The sequence below is a fragment of the Sturnira hondurensis genome, unplaced genomic scaffold (assembly GCF_014824575.4).
Source record: "Sturnira hondurensis isolate 20B ecotype Veracruz unplaced genomic scaffold, ASM1482457v3 Scaffold0021143, whole genome shotgun sequence".
NCBI classification, from domain to species: Eukaryota; Metazoa; Chordata; class Mammalia; order Chiroptera; family Phyllostomidae; genus Sturnira; species Sturnira hondurensis.
This window is the reverse complement of record NW_028093774.1, coordinates 31164894-31190776: the sequence shown is the minus strand read 5'-3', so window position 1 is coordinate 31190776 and position 25883 is coordinate 31164894. Positions and strand designations below refer to the sequence as shown.

General features: G+C 36.6%; 1 protein-coding gene across 2 annotated transcripts in view; it reads left to right on the top strand.

The window, feature by feature from the left end:
- Positions 1 to 25883, top strand: part of MNAT1 (MNAT1 component of CDK activating kinase) — a 167383-nt gene that overhangs the window by 90801 nt on the left and 50699 nt on the right. For both annotated transcript variants that reach the window (XM_037031564.1, XM_037031565.1), the window contains exon 7: positions 11893 to 12014. In XM_037031564.1, coding sequence (XP_036887459.1) covers positions 11893 to 12014 — 122 coding nt within the window. The remainder of the gene's footprint in view (positions 1 to 11892; positions 12015 to 25883) is intronic.

Below are 25883 nucleotides of genomic sequence, written 5' to 3'. Positions count from 1 at the left end.
TGATGATTCCAACAGAATGACCACAATGTTTTGTCATCTGAAATTTTGTTTAAAATGTGTTCTTGACCTGGCTGGTGTAGCTCAGTGGATTGAGTGCAGGCCTACAAACCAGAGGAGTGCAGTTCGATTCCCAGTCAGGGCACATGTCTGGGTTGCAGGCCAGTTCCCAGCAGGGGATGTACGAGAGGCAACCATACATCAGTATTTCTCTCCCTCTCTCCTTCCCTTACCCTCTAAAGATAAATAAATAAAATCTTAAAAAAATAAAAATAAAAAATAAAAAATAAAATGTGTTCTTGACTGGCTAAAAGCACATTTCCAGTCTTCTGTGTTAAAAAACACCCACTGACACTCTGAAATGAAAACAGAAAAAAACAGTTTTATTAAAGCGTGGAGAAGGTGGAAATGTGTTCCTTATGTAATCTTATAGTGTATATAATTAACAAAATTTTGATTGTTATGGTTAGTAAGAGCATTTTTTGTTGTTTTTTCTCTATTAAATTTTAATTTTTATTGAGTATATTGAGTGACATGGGTTAATAAAATTATGGAGGTTTCAGGTACACAGTTCTACAATACATCATTGCTATATCGTATTGTGTGTTCACAATCCAAAGTCGTCTCTTTCCATTACCATTTATCCCCCTTGTTACCCTCTTCCCCCACACCCCTTTTCCTGTTAATCACCATACTGTTGTTTGTGTCTATGAAGTTATTTTTCTTTTTGCTTAATCCCTTCACCTTTTTCACCCAACTCCCCAACCCTCCTCCCCGTGTCAGCTGTCATTGTTTTCTGTATCTGTGAGTCTGTTTCTATTTTGTTTGTTAGTTTATTTTGTTCATTAGATTCCTTTTGTCTTTCTGTGACTCGCTTATTTCACTTAGCATAGTATTCTCCAGGGTCATCCATAGTGTTGCAAAAGGTAAGATTTCCTTCTTTTTTATGGCCGAGTAGTATTCTATTGTATAAATATACCACAGATTTTTAAAAATTATTTTTCAAGCAATTTTATTTATTTATTTTTAGAGAGAGGAGAAGGGAAGGAGAAAAAGAGGGAGAGAAACATTGGTGTAAGATTGCCTTTTGCACACCACCAGCTGGGGACCCAGCCTGCAACCCAGGCATCTGCCTTGACTAGGAATTGAACTGGTGACCCTTTGGTCTGCAGTCCCGCACTCAATCCACTGAGCTACACCAGCTGGGGCTACCACAGATATTTTTATCCACTCTTCTACTGATGGGCATGGGGGCTGCTTCCAAATCTTGACTATTGTAAATAAGGCTACAAGGAACATAAGAACACATTCTTTTTTTGTATATATATTTTTGATCAGCGTTACAGGTGTCTTTAGATGTATTCCCACAAGTTGAATTGGTCACTCATAAATTTTTAATTTTTTGAAGCAACTCCATTCTGCTTTCCATAGTTGGTTGCACCATTTGCATTCCCATCAACAGGTTTGCATTTTCATCAGCACTTGTCTGTTGATTTATTGATGATAGTCATTTTGACATGTGAAAGGTGATATCTCATTGTGATTTTTAATTTGCACTTCTCTGATAATTAGTGATGTGGAGCATTTTTTTTAATTCAGTACCTACTGACTATCTGTTTGTCTTCTTTGGAGAAGTGTCTATTCCGGTCCTTTGCTCATTTTTAAATTGGGCTTTTGTTTTTTAGTGTTGAGTTGTATAAGTTCTATATACATTTTGCATATTAAACCCTTATGAGATGTATCATTGGTATGTTCTTGCATTTGGTGGGTAATCTTTTCATTTTGTTAATGGTTTCTTTTGCTGTGTAAAAATTTTTTAGTTTGATACAGTCCCATTTGTTTATTTATTTTTTGTTTCCCTTGCCCGAGATGATGTATTAGAAAAAATACTGCCATAAGAAATGTCTGAGATTTTACTGCCTGTGTTTTCTTCTTGGATTTTTATGGTTTTGAGTCTTACATTTAAATCTTTTAATCCATTTTGAGTTTATTCTTGTGTGGTATAAAAAGATTGTCTAGTTTCATTTTTGCACATACCAGTCCAATTTTCCCAATCATTTATTGAGCAGACTGTCTCTACTCCATTTTATGTTCTTGCTTCCTTTGTTGAATATTAATTGGCTATACAGGTGTGGGTATATTTCTAGATTTTCTATTCCATTCTGTTGATCTGTCTGTTTTAATGCCAGTATCAATATGTGGAGTACATATTACTATGGCCTTGACCTTGTAATATATTTCCTCCAACTTTGTTGGTCTTTGTCAAGATTGTTGTGGTTATTGTTTTTTTTGTGTGTGTGGTTCCATATACATTTTTGAAATAGTTGTTTAGTTTTGTGAAATACACCATTGGTATCTTCATAGGAATTGTGTTGTCCCTATAGATTGATTTGGGTAGTATGGACATTTTAATGACGTTAATTCTTCTTATCCATGAACATGGTATAGGCTTTTGCTTATTTGTATACTCTTTAGTTTATTTCTTCAGTGTCTTATAATTTTCTTTTTTTATTATTGTTTCATTACAGTTGTCCCAATTTTTTTCCTGTTGCATTTCCTTACCCCACCCCTCTGGCTCCCCTAGCCATTCCCCATCCCATTGTTCATGTCTATGGGTCCTTTATACATGTTCCTTGACTTGGCCCTTTGCCTTTTTCCCCTGTTATCCCCCTCACCCGCTCCCCTCTGGTTACTGACATATTGTTCTTTATTTCCATGCCTTTGGTTCTGTTTTGCTCATTTGTTTATTTTGTTGATTAGGTTTCACATATAGGTGAGATCATAATGGTATTTGTCTTTCACTGCCTGGCTTATTTCACTTAGCATAGTACTTTCTAGCTCCATCCATGCAGTTATGAAGGGTAGGAATTCTTTCCTTCTGCTGCATAATATTCCATTATGTAAATGTACCACAGTTTTTTAATCCACTCACCTAGTAATGGGCATTTAGGCTTTTTCTAGCACTTGGCTATCATATATAACACTGCTATGAACATTGGGGTGCATAGTTTGTCTAAATGGGTGTTTCAAGGTTCTTAGGGTATAATTCCAGCAGTGGAATCACTGGATAGAAAGGCAGTTCCATTTTCCGTTTTCTGAGGGATTTCCATACTTTTTTCCACCTCAGCTGAACCAGTCTTCATTCCTACTAACAGTGCGCTAGGGTTCCCTTTTCTCCACAGCCTCGCCAGCACTTGTTGTCTGTTGATTTGTTAATGATGGTCATTCTGACTGGTGTGAAGTGGTAGCTCATCATGTTTTTTTTCCCCAAAAGATTTTATTTATTTATCTTCAGAGGGGAAGGGAAGGAGAGAGGGAGAGAAATATCAATGTATGGTTGCCTCTTATGTGTCCCCTACTGGGAACTGACCTGCAACCCAGGCATGTGCCCTGACTGGGAATCGAACCGTGATCGTTTGGTTCACAGGCCCGCTCGTCATGGTTTTAATATGCATCTCTGATGGCTTGTGATAGTAAACATCCTTTCATATGTCTCTGGGCCCCCTGTATGTCTTCCTTGGAGAAGTGTCTGTTCAGGTTCTTTGCCCATTTTTTAATTGGATTGTTTGTCTTCTCAGTGTGGAATCGTGTGAGTTCTTTATATATTTTGGAGATCAGACCCTTGTCTGAGGTATCATTGGCAAATATGTTTTTCCCTGTGGTTGGTTCACCTTTCATTGTGTTAGTGTTTTCCTTAGCTGTGCAGAAATTTTAATTTGATGTAGTGTCATTTGTTTATTCTTTCTCTCATATCCCTTGCTCTATCAGTGAAAATATTGCTGCATGGACTATCTGAGATTTTGCTGTCTATGTTCTCCTCTAGGATTTTCATGGTGTCATGACTTACATTTAAGTCTTTTAACCATCTTGAGTTTATTTTGGTATATGATGTAAGTTGGTGGTCTATTTTTTTTTTAAAGATTTTATTTATTTATATATCTTTATAGGGGAAGGAAAGAGGGAGAGAAACATCAGTGTATGGTTGCCTTTTGTGCATCCCCTGCTGGTAGTTAGCCTGCAAGGAACTGGCCTGCAACCCAGGCATGTGCCCTGACTGGGAATCGAACCGCAATCGTCTGGTTCACAGGCCCGCGCTCAATCCACTGAGCTACGCCAGCCAGGGCAGTTGGTGGTCTATTTTAATTTTTTTGCATGTGCCTGTCCAGATCTCCCAACACCATTTGTTGAACAGATTAGTTTTTGCTCCCTGGTATGCTCATGCCCCCTTTGTCAAATATTAATTGACCATAGAGACAAGGGTTTATTTCTGGGCTCTCTATTCTGTTCCATTGATTTATATGTCTGTTCTTATGCCAGTACCAGACTGTTTTGATTACAGTAGCCTTATAATACAGTTTGACATTAGGTATTGTGATGACTTCTACTTTGTTCTTATTTTTCAGAATTAAAAATAAGGGTCATTTATGGATCCATATAAATTTTTTAAAATGTTCTATGTGAAATATGTCATTAGTATTTTAATAGGGATTGTATTGAATGTATAAATTGCGTTGGGTAGTATTGGATTTTAATGATGTTAATTTTTCTTATCCATGAACACGGTGTATACTTTCACTTCTTTGTGCTTTCCTGAATTTCTTCATTCAATGTCTTACAGTTTTCTGAGTACAAGTCTTTTCCATCTTTGGTTAAATTTATTCCTAGGTATTTTTTTAATGAGGTTTGTTTCTTAGTTTCCCTTTCTTGACAGTTCATTATTGCTGTATAAAAATGCAACTGATTTCTGGATATTTATTTTGTATCCTGTTACTTTACTGAATTCATTTATCAGTTCTGGTAGACTTCTGGTGGTATCTTTAGGGTTCTCTCTATAGAGTATCATGTCATGTGCAAATAATGACAGTTTTATTTTTCTTTTTCAGTTTATATGGTTTTTGTTTCTTCTTTTTGTGTTATTGTTGTGGGTAAGACTTCCAGTACTGTGTTTCATAAGAGAGGTGAAAGTGATATCCCTGGCTTGTAGTTTTTGTGCAGTATGCTGTTGACAGAGGGTCATATATGGCCTTAATTACGTTAAGATATGGTCCTTGTATTTGCACTTTGCTGAGAGTTTTTGTCGTAAATTGGTGCTGCATTTTTATTAGATGTTTTTTCTGAATCCAATGATACAATCGTGATTTTTATCCTTCATTTTGTTTATGTAGTGTATCACATTTATTGATTTATGGACCTTGTATTAAACTTGCATCCTTGGAATAAAGTCCACTTGATCATGATGTATCAACTTGTTAATGTATTGCTGGATCTGGTTTGCTAATATTTTGTTGAGGATTTTTAGCATCTACTGTATATTCATCAGGGCACTGGACTATAATTTTCTTCCTTTGTAGCGTCTTTATCTGGTTTTGCAATTATGATCATGCTGGCCTTGTAAAATCATCTTGGGAGTCTTCCCTCCTCTTGAATTTTTTAGAATAGTTTGAGAAGGCTACGTGTTAGTTCTTTGAATGTTTGGTAAAATTCACCCTTAAAGTCATCAGTCCAGCACTTTTGTTTGTTGGACATTTTTTGATTACTGTTTTAATTTCAGTAGTTGTAATCTGTCTTTTCAGATTCTCTGGTTCTTCCCGATTCAGTTTAGGGAGATTGTATGTTTCTAGGAAATTATCCATTTCTAGGTTGTCCAAATTTTTGGCATGTAATTGTTTTTAATATTTTCTTACAACTGCTTTTATTTCTGTGCAGTCAGTTGTTATTTCTGCTGTTTCATTTCTGGTTTTATTTGGATCCTCTCTCTTTTTTTCTTGATGAGTCTGATTAAAGATTTATCAATTTTGTTTATCTTTTCAAAGAACCAGCTCTTAGTTTTATTTATCTTTCTGTTGTTTTTTAGATACTGTTTTTTTTCTGCTCTGATATTTATTATTTCCTTCCTTCTAGTCACTTTGGGCTTTGTCATTTTTTTTGTTCCTTTAAGTGTAATATTAGATTGTTTATTTGAAATTTTCTTGCTTCTTGAGGTAGGCCTGTAATGCTATGAATTTCCTGTAGGATTGCTTTCACTTGTCCCATAGATTTCATGTTTTTGTGTCCTCATTTTCATTTACTTCTAATTATCTTTTGATTACTTCCTGATTTCATTGTTAATCCCCTTCACTGTTTAGTGCCTTGTTATTTAGCCTCCACATGTTTGTGTGTTTTTGAAGGGGTTTTTTGTGACGTGTTTATCATTTCATACCTTTATCGTAAGAGAAGGTGCTTGATATGATTTCAGTCTTATTTAATCTGTTGAGATTTGTTTTGTGTCCTAGCATGTGGTCTATCTTAGAAAATGTTCTCTGTACACTTGAAAAGATGTATATTCTGCTGCTGTGGGGTGAAAAGCTCTGAAGATATCAATTAACTCCATCTGATCTACTGTGTCATTTAAGGATGCTATTTCCTTCTTATATTTTTGTCTGGAATATCTATGCATTGATGCCATTGGAGTGTTAAAATTTCTTACTATGACTGTATTACTGCTGATCTCCCCTTTATGTCCATTAAGGTTTGCTTTATATAGTGATACCTCAGTACTCACTCATTGGCTTCAGAACTCATCAAATCTAGTACTCATTGCAGTTGAACAAGAAAAAATGTTTCAGCACTTGGTGCCTACTCGCCATTCATTGCACTTGCTAGAACTTGTGTGAGTCATGATGCCACCCTGCAAGAGAAAATGCTTCACTAGTCGTCGCTTGCTGGCCACTCGAGTACTGAAGTACCACTGTATTTATGTGCTCCTGTGTTGGGTACATAAATGTTTACATTTATATCCTCTTGTTGGATTGATCCTTGTAGCATTATACAGTGTCCTTCCTCTTATTATGGCCTTTGTTTTGAAGTCTGCTTTTTTTGTCTGATACAACTATTGCTACCCCAGCTTTTTCCTTCTCTTTTCATTTGTATGAAATATCTTTTTCTATCCTTTTACTTTTAGTCTTTTTTATCATTCTAAGGTAGGTCTCTTGTAGTCAACAAATGTATGGATATTGTTTTCTTCTCCTTTCAGGTATTCTATGTCTTTTGATTTGTACATTTAAGCCATTTATATTTAAAGTGATTATTAATATATTTACTTATTGCCATTTTATTCTTTTAACTGTGCTCCTCTTTTTTCTTGTTCATCTTTTTTTTTCTTCACTCTTTAACAACTTGACACACTGGTTTAGTAGTAATGAAATCTGTTAGCATTTTCTTGTCCGGGAATCTCTTTATTTCTTCTTCAATTTTAAATGATAGCCTTCCTGGATCTTTGTTGTAGCTCTTTGCTTTTTATCACTTTGAATATTTCCTATGAATCCCTTTTGACCTAAGTGTTTCTGTTAAGAAATCAGCTGTCAATCTTAGGGGAGTGTTCTTGTAAGTAACTAGGTGTCTTTCTCTTGCTGCTTTTAAAATTCTGTCTTTGTCTTTAACCTTTGGCAGCTTAATTATGATGTATCTTTGCATGGACCTTTTTGGTTTCATCCTGGACTTGTGTGTCATTTTTGTTCATGCAGTTAGGGAAGTTTTCAACCATTATTTCTTCAGATAGGTTCTTGATCCCCTGCTCTCTCTCTTCTCCTTTTGGTATGCTTATTATGTGGGTGTTATTATGTCTTTTCATTGTCCCAAATGTCCCTTAAACTATTCTCATTTTTTAAAATTATTTTTTGTTTTTGCTGCTCTGATTGGGTGATTTCTGCTACCTTGTGTCTTCCAAATCTCTGATTCAGTCCTCTGCTTCATTTAACCTACTGTTTAGTCTTTCGAGTGCATTATTTATTTCAGATATTGTATTCTTCATTTCTGACTGGTTCTTTTTTGTGTCCTTTTTTTGTTTGCTGTCTCTTTGTTGAAGTTCTCATTAAGCTCTTGAACATCCTTATAACCATCCTTTTGAACTCTATATCTGGTAAATTGCTTGCCTCCATTTCATTTAGCTCTTTTTCTGGAGATTTCTCCTGTTCTTTCACGTGGAGCGTGTTTGTCTCCTCATTTTGGCTGCCCTTTTGTGTTCATTGCCACGACTTAGGTAGATCTGCTATGATTCCCAGCTCAGTCTGTCCAAGATTGCCCAGAGTCCGAGTTCAATAGGGCAGGGTCACCGAAGCAGGCAGGGTGGGGCCTAATGGGTCTCCTGTGAGAAGGAGGTGGAGCTTGGGGAATGTGGGAGGAGTCTACCCCTGACGCATACAACTCAGTCTGTCCTGAATTTTCCCCAGACCTCAGCAGTGCAGGGCCACCAAGAGTTGAGAGGGTCGGGCCACCTGGATCCTGGATGGTGGAGCTAGAGGATCTCTTGTGATGGGGAGGTGCCAGTCAGGTCCACTACAAAGCTACACACTCAGTCATCGACACCCCCTGAATCTGCCAGACCGCTACACCCTGGCGCAGGCAGCTGATGTTTCAGCATGGCTTGTGCTGTGCATGGTGTGGGAACAGGGAGTCCGGAGGGTATCATTGGGGCTTGGTGGGATGTGGGAGTAGTGGGCCCCAGAGGCACACAGCTCAGACTTCTGAGCTATTTCATCCCCCAGGCTGATGCTCTAAGGAAGGTAGCGCTTACCAAAGAAAGATTGTCTCTGTGGTGTGGGAGAGGGACTCAGCACACGGTCCCCACAGCTATCCCCTCAGTTCTCTCTCCAGTGCCACAAACTCCACTGAGAGCATTTTTAAATTTACGGAATTGAAACCTGACTCTAATCTTACAGTTTTCTCAGTGTTCATACCTCTATAGCAAATGGCTGTTCTCCTGCTGTTTCATATTATTTGTTCATTCAGTCAAACACTGAGCAGATCTTTGGTTCCAGGCACTGCGCTGTAAATTACGGCAGTGAATAAAGGGCCTTACCGTCTCCCCGGGAGACAGATATTAAAGAGATAATTATACAAAGAGAGTTAAAGTTACAGGGTTTGTTAGCAAATACATTAAAGATGAGGATAGTCTGGCAAATAAAAGTCATTTAAGCAGTTGTTTTTCATGACATTGACTTATTGAAGAGACCAGATTAGTTATTTTGTAGTTTGATTTTCCTGATTTTTTTTTCAAATAATGGTATTCAGTATGGTTCTGAGCATATTTTTATTATCTTTTTAATGGTTATAAATAGATATACCCATTTTGGCCAATTTAGAAAGTGCTGTATAAAAATAAAAATACAAATAGTTCATAATCTGATCACCTACAAATAATCACTGAATGTTTGCATATTTTCCATTATAGCTCTTACGCAGACTTAAAGATAATTTAGGTCATCCTGATTATATATTTAATATTTTATTAAATTCTCTTTGAACATAATTTTAAATGACATACACATGATTACAGCTGAATTCATATTTACTTAAATTTCCCAATATAGTTGGACATTTATGATCCTTTTTTACAATTATAAATTAACCTATGATGAATAGTCTTTTGAGTAAAAATTTGATTGTATTTCTGACTTTTTTATTATAAATTGTTCAACTGGAATCATTGAGTCAAAATATGTAAGTATTTTAGTGGTTTACTAAATTGCTTTTCATAAAGGAGCAATTTCATAATTTGCTTTCCTGTTTGTTTTATCACTAATTTTATAATTTAATGGCGATAGAATTTATTACATTGTTTTAAGGGTCTATTTTTTTTACTGTATGAGTTTAAACTAGTGCTGGAGTATTTTCTGGCTATAACTTAAGCTATACTATAGTGATTCAGTCTCTGCCTACCTCTGCCTCCTTATATACCCATTCTGCGATGATGTTTGTGTGTTAGTTATTCTCTCAAGACACAACATATAGCTCTGGTAATAATTGTTGTTGCCCCATAGCCTTACTTTTGTAGTCTTTGTCCTCCCTCTCAGGTCTTGCACAGGTCTTACTACCTCATTCTTCCACCTTTTAATTGATTCTTCCTCTCTTTTGATTTTCTGTAGCTCTTCACGTGTGTACCATATCATTTGGCACCAACTCTTATTTAATTCAGGTGTGACACATCACTACTGCAATATGCAGTTTGATTTCCTTAATCTGAATTCTCCTTTTTTCTGGTAATTTAGAATAATATGACATAATTTTGATGGAAATACCACATTCAATTATCAGTTTGCATCTGGAAACTTTTGAAAGCCTTTTGCCTGTAGTCACTTACAGCCTCTGACCCTTTCCTTGCAGTATTTGTTAAGGTATCTATGTGGTCAGTTGATGATTTAAAAAACAAATCTTAATTATGTCACTGCCTTTTTCTGTTTAATTCTTTCCAAGCTTTGAATTTAAGAAACTTAGCATCTGTCTCACACCAGTTTTTTTGTGGGGGAGGATAGGTTGAATGTTACAAGGCCAGGTTTTGCATCATTTATGATCATGGTAAACTGAATTACCACTAATTTCTAAATGTCATAATGTTTATTTCTCTTTAAATACCATAATTAAAAAAATTCCTTTTTGAACCTGCAGTGTTTTGACCATATCTAAATTATTAGAATTTTTATAAAAATTTGTTTTAAACCATCTAGGATTTGCTTATTAACATCAAAGTTTCGTTTTTATCTTTTTAATTTGTAAAAAAGGTTTTATTATTTTTAGAGAGAGGGGAAGGGAGGAAGAAAGAGGAAGAGAGAAACATTGATTGGCTGCCTCTCACGCCCCCAAACAGGGACCTGGCTGGCAACTTAGGCATGTGCCCTGACCAGGAATTGAACCAGCAACCTTTCAATTTGTACTCCTCTGATCGATCCACTGGCCATACCAGCCAAGGCGAACATCAAAGTTTCAAATTGAGCAATTGTGACTATATTGTTTAAAAATGGGACATGGAAAGGCAATGTGGTATAGTAGAGCCCACACTGGACAGGAATTAGGAAATATGACTCTATGTGACCTTAGGAAAATTTACATTTTGGGAGTCTTAGTTTTTTTTTAATTTATAAAATAAGGAAGATAGAGGAAAAGAACATGGGCTTTAGAATTTGACTTGGCTTCTGATTCTCAACCTGCCATTAACTATAGTGTGACCTTGCTAAGTGACTTATCTAAACTCCTACTTCTCATCTATAAAGAGTAATAGTATTTATTTCATGCTTGCAAACAACAGCTCCAACAAGGGATTAATATACAAAATACATAAAGGATTCATACAACTCAATACCAAACAAACAATCCAATTGAAAAATGGGGAGGGGACCTGAACAGACACTTCTCCCAGGAAAACATACAAATGGGTAGCAGACATATGAAAAGATGTGCAACTTCACTAGCTTTTAGGGAAATGCAAGTCAAAACTACAATGAGATTCCACCTCATACCGGTTAGAATGGCTATGATCAACATGGCAGGCTGGTCTCTTAATGAATGGAATGCTCTGTAGTCAGATTCATTTTTCAGCAATTGGATCACTGTGAGATAGTATAGAATTTAGCTTGACAGGTTCGTGTTTATTTTAAAAGGCTGTAAAACATATGAAAGTTAAGGGTTAAAATAATCTTAATGAAGTTTTCCAGATATTTCACTTCTATTCTCTTTCCCCTGTGTATTATTCCAGTAAGGTAAGTAAATAAATTAGAATATTCAAAACCCATCTTTAGAAATTGAGGTGAAAAAAAAATATATATATATAATGTAAACTTTACAACTTTAATACTTTTTTAAGATTTATTTATTTATTTGTCTTTAGAGGGGAAGGGAAGAAGAGAGGGAGAGAAACATCAATGTGTGGTTGCCTCTTGTGTGTCCCCTGCTGGGAACTGGCCTGCAACCCAGGCAAGTGCCCTGACTGGGAATCAAACCACGATTGTTTGGTTCGCAGGCCTGCGCTCAAGCCACTGAGCTACGCCAGCCAGGGCTAATCATTTTTAAATATATGTTTCTTAGCATTACATACATTCACGTTGTTGTGTGTGTCTTACCACTGTCCTTCATTTTTTTTAACAGGGTCAACACATTTCTTTGGCACCTATTCAAAAGCTTGAAGAAGCTCTATATGAATACCACCCACTGCAAGTAGAGACATGTGGACCACAAGTTCCCGAGTTTGAGATGCTAGGAAGACTTGGGTAAGTGCCCAGAAGAACTTCTCATCGAGGAGCTGGTGTTTAGTGCTTTGTTTTTACCTTTTTCAACTGACACTTTACCATTATTAGATTTTGAAGTTACAGGATTTTATTCTCTTTTATAAAAAGAATGGTGCTTAATACTAAGTTAATACATTATTTTTTTATGGTCTTGTTAATTTTTTTGAGATTGGATTGTATTAGTTCCTTTTTAAGGCTGTTCCTTTTTTGGCAGCCATACTGAAGTAGCTGTTCATTTTCAGACCCCACCCCCACTTTTCTTTAAAGAAAAAAGGGGCTTAATTTAATCAGTAGTATGCCAGTAAAATACGAGAGTTGAGCTCCTCGCCATGAAAAAGAGTAGATTCACTCGCTGTGTATTGTCTACAGTGAAACTGTATTGATGAGACATTAGCCACAGAATACATTTTGTGAAAAGTTATAGTGTAGGGGTAACCAGTGACTCAAAAGTCATATGCATTCATTTTGAAGATGAATGTGGGATCGTGACTTCTGTGAGTGGTGATGTGATCACAGTCTTCCTCAGGGACATGGAAGGTATTTGTATGCTTGAAGAGTACAGGCACAGACTTTGTTGGACGGAGCAAATCATATTTTGCTGTAGTGTTTCAACATAGGTTATTGAAGGAAAAGATGACCCAGGATTGGTTTTCTAACAAAATAAAATAGTGTAAAGGTATAACTGAAAAGAAAATAATTGGCACAATGAAACCAATTAATTAAAACAAGACACTAACAGCAAAGATAAGATAGATAAAACACATGAAATCTACGTCATCTTTAAAAACAAAACCAGAGTCTTGAAGATGATTCATAGTAGTTTGCATATGTACATAGAGGCTCCAAGGTCAAATTACTATTAAAATGATGGATAATTTACATATTTGCTACTTAGTAGATCTTATGATTTTCTTTAGTTCTGTGTACTCTTAATGTCCTATGATCTCCAAGCATAAAGTCAAGGGGGTATGAAACGAAAACTAAAACCCCATTTGAGTTTGAGATAACAGATTTGTCAAATAATTGGCCTAAATGCTGAAATTGAAGGTTGAGGAGACAAACAATATAGGGTTGTATGATGTAAAAAGTTATAAGAGATTTAGACATTGATTTCTGTACCCTTACTTGGTAATGAAGAGCCAGAATTCTATATCTCTAAAATAAGTTTTCTTCAAATCTTTATTTTTTATGTCAGTGAAGACAAGTATTTAAATAGTATTCCTCTATTACAGTTTGATGCATTTTCCAATCATTTCAAAATTACATTTGAAAGATTATGGAAATGGCCAGGTATAATGACAATGTATGACAACAATTAATACAATGGATAGAAACAGAGGAAAAACCGCCGCTGCAATGTTCTCATGTTATGTGTGAATTGGTGTAGTAGTATCTGGAGATAGACTATAAGTTAAACATGTTTACTATAAACCCTAGAACAATAATAAAATGTGAAACAAAGTGGGATCATGAATAAGTCCACATCAGAGAAAATGAGATAAAAAATGGAGGGCAAGAGAAGAGTGGGCAAAAATAAATGGGATCATTAGGAAACAAATAGCATGGTGGTAGATTCAATTTTAACTATATCAGTAATTACAAGAAATGTCAATGTTCTAAACAGACATCATCCAAAAAACTTTCTGAAGTGATGGAAATAGTCTCTGTCAGTGCTGTTGAAGATAGCCACCACTTACACATTTTAACTGAGCATTTGAATGTGTCTAGTGCAAGTTAATAATTGAGTTTTAAATTTGATTCACTTTAACTTAAATAAACACACATGGCTTGTGGCTACCATATTGGATAGCACAAGGTCTTAATACTACAAATAATAGGTTGAGATTTCCAGATTAGATTTAAAAAAGCAAGATTTACTATATTTTCTACAAGGATCTTGCATTTTTAAATATATTTTTTGATTATGCTATTAGAGTTACCCCGTTTCCCCCCCTTATTCCCCTCTGCCTTGCATACCTCTCCTTTTCATGTATACCCCCCCACCTGCATCCTTCATGTCCATGGGTCACACATTAAAGTTCTTTGGCTTCTACATTTCCTATACTAGTCTTAACCTCCCCTGTCTATTTTCTTGCTACCATTTATGCTGCTTATTCCCTATATCTTCCCCCCCCCCTTCCCTGCTGATAACCCTCTGCGTGCTCTCCTTTTCTGTGATTCTGTTCGTGTTCTAGTTGTTTGCTTTGTTTATTTTCCTTTTTTTTAGGTTGAGTTGATAGTTGTGAGTTTGTTGTCATTTTAATGTTCATATTTTTGCATTATATATAAACAGATAGTTTCTATGGGCTTTACAAGTTTGTTTGAACTTCTTGAATCTATAATTCATTATTTTTATTTTGCTCCATTTTTCTTTTTTTGTTCTGAGACTCTGATTTCACATATGTTAGACCATCTGATGTTGTTTTACAGTTCTTGGATGGTCTCTCTTATATTTTTAAATCTTTTCTTAAATTTGTGTTTCAGAAGTTTGGATAATTCCTCTTGTCTTATCCTCAAGTTCACTTATTCTTCTTTTTGTGTTCTTCTGTTGATAAGTCCATCAAAGGAATTCTTTCTGTTTCTGCAGTTTTCATATATTGCATTTCTATTTCACTCCTTTTTGTAATTTCCATCTCTTTGCTGAAATTCCCTGTGTGTTTACATGTTATCCACCCTTCTCACTAGATCCTTTAACTTACGTTATTTTACAGTGCCTCTTCAATACGTCCAACATCTTGTGGTCTGGTTCTGTACTATTCTATGTTTTCATGATAGATTTGTTTTTTCTGCTTTTTTATGTTTATCGTAATGATTGCATATTGGACATTTTTAGTAAAAGAATAGTAGAGATTGAGATAAATAATATTTATGCTCTTTTTTCTTGTCAGGCCATTAGTGTAGGGAGTTGAGTATTAAATCTGTAGTTTGATCTCAGTTTGGGTTTTGTGGTTGCTGTAGTTACCATCAGAGTATCATGGCTTCAAATCCTTCCAGTTGTGGTCTGTTGCTTCTTTGTGTCTAATACAAGGCGTATAATGCTGAAGGGATTTTCTCAGTCTTCTTGCTCCACCCTTAGTGTTCAGCAGGCTTTGCAAGCCTGAGCTGCAAAGGGGTTTTTCTCTGGATATCCCTCCTCAGCAGTAAACTGCTCTTGCTTTTTACTTGGAGTAAGTTGCATGGTGGGAGCAAGGGGTTTCTTAGTTCTCCTGTTAGAGCTTCAGTCTTAGGAGGTCCTGTGTGCTGGAGCCCCAGGGTGGTACTTGCTCAGTGTACCAGTCTCTCTCCCTGAGGGAAACAACTTCAGTCTCCTACGTACATCAGGGCGCCAGTGGGTTTGCTATTCTCTCAATTCCACAACTGAACATCTTGTTTTGGTGGCAGTGGGGGTTCTTGAGTATAATACTTTCCTGCCCCTCCCTGATCTCTGCTTTGGATCAGAGTGTTAGCTTGGGTAAGAGTGGGCATCCTACTTTCCTCAATGGTTGAAGGCTCTTGTTGTGTCAGTATAGGGTTGCAGTATGTTTTGTACTCCTCCCTCAGTGGCATCTATAACATTTGCCTTTCCTCAGTAACTAGTCTTGGCTGTTTTTTTTCTTTTTTTAATAGTTCATTTCCTTTCCCATTTAGTGTTCAATTAATGCTGATTTTTATTGGGTCTCTTTGATGGACTATTCTCATCTTTTTCTTTTAATCTGTTTCGATGATTTGTGCTGCTATATACAGGGTGGGACAAGAGTAGGTTTATAATGCTTTGCATGGAAAATAATATAATAATAAATAATACAAGAATAATATTTGTTTCACATACTTCAAACTGTAAACCTACTTTCATCCCACGCCATATGTGTATTATTTTACTCATTAATGTTGATAGAATTTTGTGTAAAATAGATATAGCCTAATAGACTTTTTTCTTGTTTTTCTTGTCTTGAATTATTACATTGAACACACTTTGGCAATACCTTTAATTGTTTGGAATTGTTTGGAACCCTCTTAATTTGATTCTGCCTTTACCATTATGGTTTAGATTTTACAAAGTAGGATAAGTGTCTTTTAGACAAAGTATAATAATAGTGTTTATACTTCCCCCCCAATTTTTCATGCCTAAAATCTTGTTTAAAATAAAATAAAGAAGGCTGGGTTGCTTTTTTTCCCAGGGGGCGGGTAGTGATGGTGGTTGGGGTCCTTCATTATTAACCATTGACTCTTTAGAATACAGTTGGTTCCAGATTTCCAGAAGCAGACTTTTGTCTCTTTCAACAAAGACCGTACATGTATTCTGTATCCACAAAAGTTAAGAAGGCAAATTGTTTTGATTACAAAGAAATATGTATTATTTTGAGCAATAATCCAGTGTAAGTTTCTGTTAAACATTTCTGGCTAAGGAGTGGAGGAATTTGGATCAAGAGTGATACCAGAATTGCTAAAGAGACATTGAATTTTTCTTAACATAGAACTACTTGTATACCAAAATAGAATGTATCTTATACCTTTCTTCTCTTTAATCTTTTACCTTGAGAAAAGGGTTAAATTCCATATAGACAGTTTTAGTTTTTCTGTGAAGCTGGGATTAGTAGCTCAGCAATCTCTTTGGTCATGTATATGACCTGACACTTAAACATTTGTCAAAATAAACCCCAAATTCACTTTTATACTACTAGTTCATTTTCTGTTATGGAATTATTTGAAGCAATGTGCTTTCTTAATTTTTTCTTATTACTCTGATTAAGAATACATGTTGCCTACTATAATTTTCAAAAACAGAAATTGAAGGCGTTACTCTGTGAAGTGACTTTTCGGAGAATGATTTGGTGCCCTCAAAGGTACTGCTCTTTGGAACAAGGAATATTATCTCAGTTGACTAAAGATATAATCGTTAACACATCTGTCCCAAGAGTTGTCCACATCTTTGCCAGACGGTTGCATCCGATAAGCCCCCGTTATCCCTTTACAGCAGGTTCTCCCCTCTCCCCCAAACTTCTGGCTTCTGCTCCTATCTCTTTTATTTTCCTATTACAACAAAATTTCCATTTCATGTTATGTTATTCTTCAGCGGGAACAAATTTAGTTTCTTTAGAGGCAAATAGAGAATAAATTAACTAACTCATTTCCATTTTCTTATAATCTGCTTTGAAATCTTTATGACATGAAGTTAAGAATAGTACACTTATAGCTTCACTTTGGTTGAAGCAAAACTGTGGATGCAGGCACTTTCAAAATAATTCTTATTACATTACATATTTTTAGGAGTGGGTAACATAAGGTCTTGTGAGAAGGCTGCCTAAAAACTGTGTTTTTGTCCTCATGTATAACTTTGATAAAGGATGAAATCAAAAGTACGTTGCCATGAGATTTTAGGCAGTTTTACTGAAATGTTTTCTAAAGTTAATTAAACTTTAGAAGTAGATGAAGAATAAATGAGACTTTCTCATTCAGGAGGGTATTATGAGTATATAGTTCCAGTTCCAGTTGCACTGGCAGTGCTCTTCTGGTGTGCTGAAGGCAGTGTAAACGCCTTACTAATTCTGTGCCAGTGGGAGCAAGCTTTGGGAAAACTTAACTGCTAATTGAAATTCCCCAGACTATGGCTTTAGTGGTTAGTTCTGTGAAGTCTCATTGCCTGGCACTGTGAGACAGTCTTTGTAATAATCAACTGCCTTCCTAGTGAATATTTTACTACCTTCCACCCAAAGATATTCATCAGTTTCAAATTATTTCATGAGCTAGCACTACTGTTTTAAATAGATATGTGATTCACTTAACATGAGCTGTTCATTTGTGAACCTATTATAGAAATAAGATAAAATATGATCTTTAAGTAAGATGTATATGTTTCAGTTATCTTTATTTAGGAATTTAAATGAAGCTATTTGCTACCAAAGTTCTATAAATAAAATTTTAATTTTCACTTCATGTAGAACATTTCTCCCATCCAGGTACTAACCAGGCCTGACACTGCCTGGTTTCCAAGGTCAGATGAGATCAGGCACGTTCGGGGTGGTGTGGCCGTAGACTCATGTAGAACATTTCTCTATGTTTCTTTGTGGTAGAGCATTGTAGCCAAATGTACATGTTTGTTTATGTCTCTTCTACCAACATAACTAATAGATTTAAACTCTTATGGTTTAATGTCTTGAGTCCTTTCTAACTAGATGATATATTATTGAAATATTATTATAAAATTAGTAGTGAAAAATTTTGTGGCAGTAATGATGGTAGAAAATTAAGTAGAACCTGATGATAATTAGAAGAAAGTTTCTTGTTTGATTGCCATCGGCATATGTCATTTTTGTGTGTGTGTGGCCTTGGACTACATTGATGGAAACCAACTTACTGAGCAAAAATAACTGACTTGTTAGAAGTCCATTAATGGACAATGCAATGCAATTACAAGTGCTCATTCTTTCTTAATGGCAATGCAACTACAAGTGCTCATTCTTTTTAAAAAAATATTTCATTTATTTATTTTTAGAGAGAGGGGTAGGGAAGGAGAAAGAATGGGAGAGAAACATCAATGTGTGGTTGCCTCTCATGTGTCCTCTACTAGGGGCCTGGCCTGCATCCCAGGCATGTACCTTGCCTGGGAATCGAACCAGCAGCCCTTAGTTCACAGGCCCGTGCTCAATCCATTGAGCTATAGCAGCCAGGACTACAAGTGCTCATTCTTAAGGGAGTAGGATAAGGTATAGTACCCCCATAATAGAAGATCCACCTTCATGGTAATCTTGGAGATACTTTCTTTTACTCTTAGAAATGATAAATTCAAACTCTATGTCACAAGAATTTGAAATGAGATGTTAAAGGTATTCTGACAATATTTTTTCTTATAATGCTCTCTTTGTCTTCCTTCTTAAGTCTTTCCTCATGGTTGCCTTTCCCTGAGATGGTGAATCTCATCTTGACCTGCATAATCTGACCCCCGTCTACCCTCATAGCCATATATCCTGCCCTTCTTATACTCAATGTTTCTTAAGAACCTCATGGTGTCTCACACATTTTTGTGCCATTTCCTATGCAGTTTCGTTTTCTTAGGAGATTCTGTGTCTTTGTATTTGTCGCGTAGTCTCCCTAGTAATTATTTTCTCTCTTTTCTTCTCTATGTATGAATTGTCTGTTTATGCCCTGTGTCCCCTTTCTTATTGGTATAGTATTGTTCTCCTTATTTATATGAGTCAGCTGTACACTAAGACTATTAATCCTTGAAATTCTAAATTTTTTGCTATTTTTATATTATTTATGATATGAAGTGGTTTTCATCTCTGAGCAGTAAAATATATTGATGATGTCCTGTTAATTTTTCAATGTTGTTCTACTTAGGAAATTCTAAACTAGCACAAAACTTTATATGTATATGTGTGTGTATATCTACATACGTGTATACATATGTGTATATGTATATCTCCTAATTTTTATGTAGCTTCAATTTTTACTTTTAATCACTTAATGCATCTGGAATTTATTTTGTTGTGAGGAGATATAAAGTAATTTTTACTTTTTTCAACATAGTACATTACTTTACTCAGAATAATTTATTTAATAATCCTCTTTTCTCCGTTGGTATTATATTAATATACTTTAAAGTATTTTTATTGATTATGATATTACAGTTTTCCCAATTTTTTTCTTTTTATCCCCCCTCCTCTCTGCCCCCTCAACCTTCCAGCATTCCCCCCGCTTAGTTCATGTCCATGGGTTGTACATATAAGTTCTTTGAGTCCTCTGTTTCCTATGAGGACTCAAAGAACTTATCTCTCCCCATCTGTTTTATGCCTAGTAATTATGCTTCTTCTTCCCTGTACCTTTCTCCCCTATTCCTCCCTTCCCCCTCCCCACTGAGCTCCCTCTGTGTGATGTCCATTTCTCTGGTTCTGTTCCTGTTCTGGTTGTTTGCTTAGTTTTTGTTTTCACTGTTTTTCTTTTTGTTTAGGTTCATTTGTTGATAGGTGTGAATTTGTTGTCATTTTATTGTTCATATTTTAATCTTCTTTTTCTTAGGTAAGGCCCTTTAACATTTTGTATAATAAGTCCTTGGTGATGATGAACTCCTTGAACTTGACCTTATCTGGGAAGCACTTTATCTGCCCTTCCATTCTAAATGAAAGCTTTGCTGGATAGAGTAACTTTGGGTGTAGTTCCTGGCCTTTCATGACTTCAAATACTTCTTTCCAGCTCCTTCTTGTCTATAAGCTTTCTTTTGAGAAGTCAGCTGATAGCCTTATGGGAACTCCTTTGCAGGTAACTGTCTCCTTATCTCTTGCTGCTTTTAGAATTTTCTCTTTGTCTTTAATTTTGGGTAACTTAATGATGATGTGCCTTGGTGTGTTCCCCTTTGGGTCCAACTTCTTTGGGACTCTGTGGGCTTCTTGGACTTCCTGGAAGTTTGTTTCCTTCACCAGATTGGGGAAGTTTTTCTTCACTATTTGTTCAAATAAGTTTTTGATTGCTTGCTGCTGTTCTTCTCCTTCTGGAACCCCTATAGTGCAGATATTGGAACATTTCAGGTTGTCCCAGAGCATCCTCAGCCTCTGCATTATTTTTTGATTCTTGTTTCTTCTGATCCAGTTGGATGTTTATTTCTTTCTTATGTTCCAGATCATTGCTTTAAATCCTGGTTTCCTTCTTGTCACTGTTGGTACCCTGAATATTTTGCTTTATTTCATGTTGGGTATCTTTTGTTTGTTCTTTCATTTTTCAACCAAGCTCAATCAGTTCTCTGAGTATTTTGATTACCAGGGCTTTAAATACTCCATCAGATAAGTTGGCATCTCCTCATCGCGTAGGTCTCTTTCTGAGGTTTTGCTGTGTTCTTTCATTTGGACCATATTTCTTCATCTTGGTGCAGCTGATAGGTTGTAAGGGGCAGGGCCTTAGCTATTCACCCAGGCGGGCAAGCCTCTTTGGTGCACTGCCTGTGTGGGAGGGGCCAGAGAGGGAAGAGTGCAGCTCTCCTGTTCAGCTCTAGTGCACTTTCCAATGGACTCTGGTGTCAGACTGGAAGTATCCCCAACCCGTGGCAACCCCGGCCTTAGCCCACAGTCAGCTCGGAGTCTCAGTTTTCCCCTTAAGTCAGTCTCTCCCGCGCAGCTCCATTGAGCTTAATTTCCAGCCCCACCTGGCCAGGGTTTTTCTGAGTCGGCCCATGGTCTACCTTACCGGTCTCGTTGTTCTGGTTGATTTTTTCTTTAATACCTTGGTTGTAGGAGTTCTATGCAGTTCGATTTTCTGGTGGTTTTGGTTGTTTATTGACTTTAGATTGGTTGTTATCCTCCCTTTGGTTGTGCGAGGAAGCGAAGAGTTTCCACCTACGCCTCCATATTGGCCGGAACCTATATCAATGTGTTTTTCTCTGCTATCCTTTCTTTTCCATTAATTTGTTTCAATTTTTAATGGTATCATTATGAATTTAAGATCATGATGTTTTAATATTAAGCTGTCTATTTATTTTCTATTGCTACATATCAAGTTTAAGCGGATTAAAACAACATTCTTACCTAGGTGGGCCATACCTACCCATCTGAGGATGGGTTACCATGACTTCCTGCTCTGGTTGCAATCCCAGTGTCAGTCAGCAGGTGCTGTGGTTCCATGTAAGCAAGGATGGAGGGTTGTCTTCCAAGCTTGTTCATATTATTAGTAGCATTAGGTTTATTGCAGATGTAGAATTCACAATGGCTTTCATCTTTTTCAATGCTAGCAGGAAAAAAATCTCCTCAAATCTCTCTTTTTTAAGTGCTCCTACCTGAATAAGTCTGGCCCACCTAGATGATCTTTCTTTTTATTAACTCTCAATTGACCAATTTGAGATTGTAACTACATGTGCAAAATCCCTTTTGCCATTATACAGAGTTTCCTCACACCATCTGTGGGTCATGCATTCCGAGATTCCCCAGTGTATACCTGAAGCTGTGGGTAGTACCGAACCCTATACATTCTATGTTTATTCTTATACATGTGTACTTATGATAAAGTTTGATTTATTAATTAGGCACAGTAAGATATTAACAGTAACTGAAAACAAAGTAGAACAATTATAACAATGTGTGGTCTCTCAAAAGGTCTTAGTGTATTTTACTCACCGTTGTGATAATGTGAGATGGTAAAAGAGCCAAACCTATTCCTGAATCTGTGTGACTACCCTTTACCTGTAGTCAATGGCTTGGTGTTACTCATGTCGGGAGATCCCTTGTGAAGTCTTCATATAGGCTGAATGTCATTTGCTGTAGCATGTTGCCTCCAGCAGAGTATATTGTCTGTTTGTGCCTTCCACCTACAATCGTAATGCTGTTTCCATCTTAACCAAGCACCTACCACATACATTGGCCATAACTTTTGCAGTTTGAGGCGGGACAGCAAAGCTAGTACAAATTTTTTTACCTTCTTCACAATTTCAGGGATAGAAGATTCATTTTTACTGTAGGATTTGGCCTCAGCATATGATTTTTTTCTTTTAAAATATTTTATTTATTTATTTTTAGAGAGGGGGACAGGAAGGAGAAAGAGTGGGAGAGAAACATCAATGTGTGGTTGCCTCTCATGTGTCCCCTACTGGGGACCTGGCCTGCATCCCAGGCATGTGTCCTGACTGGGAATCGAGCTGGTGACCCTTTGCTTCACAGGCCTGTGCTAAATCCACTGAGCTACACCAGCCAGGGCTGATTTTTTTTTTCTTTTTAAGTAGAGAACTTTCACTTTATCATACAGGAGGCACTTTAAAGCTTCTCTTTGGCATATCTGAGACATTTGGCAATTGCCAGCATTATTACTTCTGCATTGTGGGGTTATTATTAGGTAAAATAAGGGTTACTTGAACACAAGCACTGTGGTATCATGGCAGTTGATCTGATAAGCCAAATGGCTACTAAGTGACTAACGAGGGGGAAGCATATACCATGTAGATGTGCTGGACAAAGGGATGATTCCATCTCAGTTGGGATGGAGAAGGACAGTGAAAGATTCATCGTGCTACTCAGACCAGCGCACAATTGAAAACTTATGAATTGTTCTAGAAGTTTTCCTTTAATGTTTCTGAACTGTGGTTGACTGCTGGTTACTGAAACTGCAGAAAACAAAACTGGGAAAACAGGGGACTACTGCAGTATAATCTCAGGTGTGAAATGCATCAGATCAAGGGGGCGGGGAAAGAGGCAGGCAGCCGTGCACGCGACGTGGTGGGGCTCTGAGGGGCCGCCCCAGGGTTCCGCCTACCACAGCGGGGCAAGTCTTCCTGTGCTGCTTCTCTTTCTCAAGGGATTCTTAGCGTTTTTTATATATTCATGCTTCTAAAGCAACAAAGCACTGTTCAGTTCTTTCAAGTTTTCTCTACATTTGAAAATTTTCAGCATAAAATATTGTGAAATAAGTAAACCAAACAAAACTCACCAACAACTTAACTAGACACAGCCATCCCTGTCACCCCCTCTGTATAACCAAATGCACTCCTTTGGGGATTTTATTTGAAATTGCTTTAAACTTATAAACTGATCAAAAAAGAGTGTACATTTAAATTTATTGAATTTTCATACATATCACGCATTTCTTGAAAATTAATTTTTCTTATATCATACTTGCTGCTATAAAATTTTCATTATACGTTTCAGCTTGTTCTTACTTAAATATACTTCTGTTTTGGATCAAGCTGCTTTACTGAGCTCTAATAATTTTAATTGTTCTATTAGGTGAGTATCTGGAGTTTCATTTGGAATTCAGTCATCTTAAAAAATGAATTTTTTCTTTTAAGTGCTCTATCTCTATATATTATATTTTGTTTTAACTATGAGAATATTACTAAATTAACTTTTTTACTGGCCATGACAGCAAAATGTCTTTAGTATCTGTTTTTGTTGGCATTTGAATTAGAAACCAACTCACATATCTAGCATGAACCTTTGTGCTTAAAGTTTTAGTCTGGCTCTAGTCTGGTAAGTTTTAAATCTTTTTTATGCAATCATGGAAAAAATATGTTTCTGCTTGAAGCAGTTGTCAAACAAGCTTCTTTCATCGACAGTCAGACACAGGGCAGCTGAATGAGCCTGTTTAGTCTAGAGTAAATGCTCACGAGATTACAAGGTCACTGAGGAAATGTAATTATGCAGTTGATTCCAGAATAGTCTTTTGTAGAAAGGACTTTAAAAGTATTAAATCACCATATTAATTTAAAATATAAATATATTGCAAAATTAAGCTCAGAAAGAAAAGCAGCACTAAACAAACCAAATTATTACAATGAAATATAGTTTTAATTCAGGTTTTTTTAGGACCCTGAAGCAAGTTCAGTTTCAGTTTATTATTGGAATTTGGTCAGTTCCTCTCAAATCACTATAAAATTCAGTAGACTCAGTCTATAATGGTCTCCACTGGGAAATGAAATCTCATAGTATTTACCTCATGTTAATTAAGAAAACAATTCATTATTTAGCACTTTCTTTACTTTTGTGATTCATTTGATTATCTAGCACCTCCTGTGCAAGTTTCTCTTCTAGGTGCTGAGAAAATAGCAGTGAGCAAAACGGAGAAACTACCTACTGTCATTCAGTTTATGTTCTACTGAGGTGAAACCAACAATAAAAAGTGTATGAATGAACCTGTTAGGTAGAGACTAGTACTTTGAAGACAAACACAGCAGGAAAAAGTGATTGGAGTGGAGTGCTATTTTTGTGTAGGTAGTGATGCAATTTTTGTAGGATGATATTTGAACAGAAATGAATGAAGCAGAGGAGCTAATCGTGTGCTATCATGGGGATGGTGCAAAGGCCCTGAGGTGGCAGTGTTATGAGGAAGAGAAAGCAGGCCCGTGTCTAAAGCAGAGCACATGGGGGAATGACAGGAAATGAGGTCTGAGGGGTGGCAGGTTTTTATCTGGGAAGCAGGCTGAGTCCAGTTAGATTATGTAGGGTTTTTTAGGTGGTGGTCGAGACTTAGGCTTTTACTTTGAAGAAGATGAGAAGTTAAGGAGAATTTTGGACCTAGGTATGTTACATGATTTAGAAAGGTCTGATACGGGAGAATCAATGGTAGGGTGAGGGCAAGAAAAGTTGCAGCAGTCCTGATGAAGGTGGTAGTGGCTTATAATACTGAGATGGCAGCTGTGTAGCCCTGGGGAAGTGGCCAGATTATGGATGTAATTTTGATAGTAGACTGGAGAATTTTTGATGGATTGGATGTGGGAAGCATGAAAAAGTTGCCCCCAGGGTTATGTCTGAGGGACAAACCTGCTTGCTATGTACGAGGATGAGGTGAACTGGAGTCGGGGGGTGGATCTTTGAGGCAGCATAGATGTGTCAGTTGCTTTAGATGCAGTTATTTATCAGATGTTGTTAAAAAATATGTTTCTAAAGAGACTGCAAGAGCTGGGTGGGGACCTTTGAGGGACTCCATACAACTCCGGTCTTACATGAGGTCACCTTAGGAGAGGCGGGAGAAGAAAACTCTTGTCCTCATAGTTACATCTCTGGTTAGTGCAAAGCTAGTACTGCATTCTTAATTTCTTAGGATAATTTTTCTTTGCTGTACCGTATGACCTTGCCATTTATAGAGCTTTCAAAGTCTGAATGAACTTTATTTTTATTATGCTTTTAGATTATTATAGTTTCAGATAGTATATTTAAAGATGATGGATTCAGCTATGTAGCAACTTTCCTTATATTCTCAAAAAAAGAAAAGTATTCTACTCTAAACATGAGCCAAGTTCTCAGTCTCCATGCTGGGTGTATGTTTTTAAATTTATTTATTGATTTTACCAAGAGAGGGGAAAGGAAGGAGGGAGAGTGGGAGGGGGAGAGGCAGACAGGCAAGGGAGGGAGAGAGAGGAAGGGAGGGAGAGACAGACAGAGAGACAGACACCGGTCAGCTGCT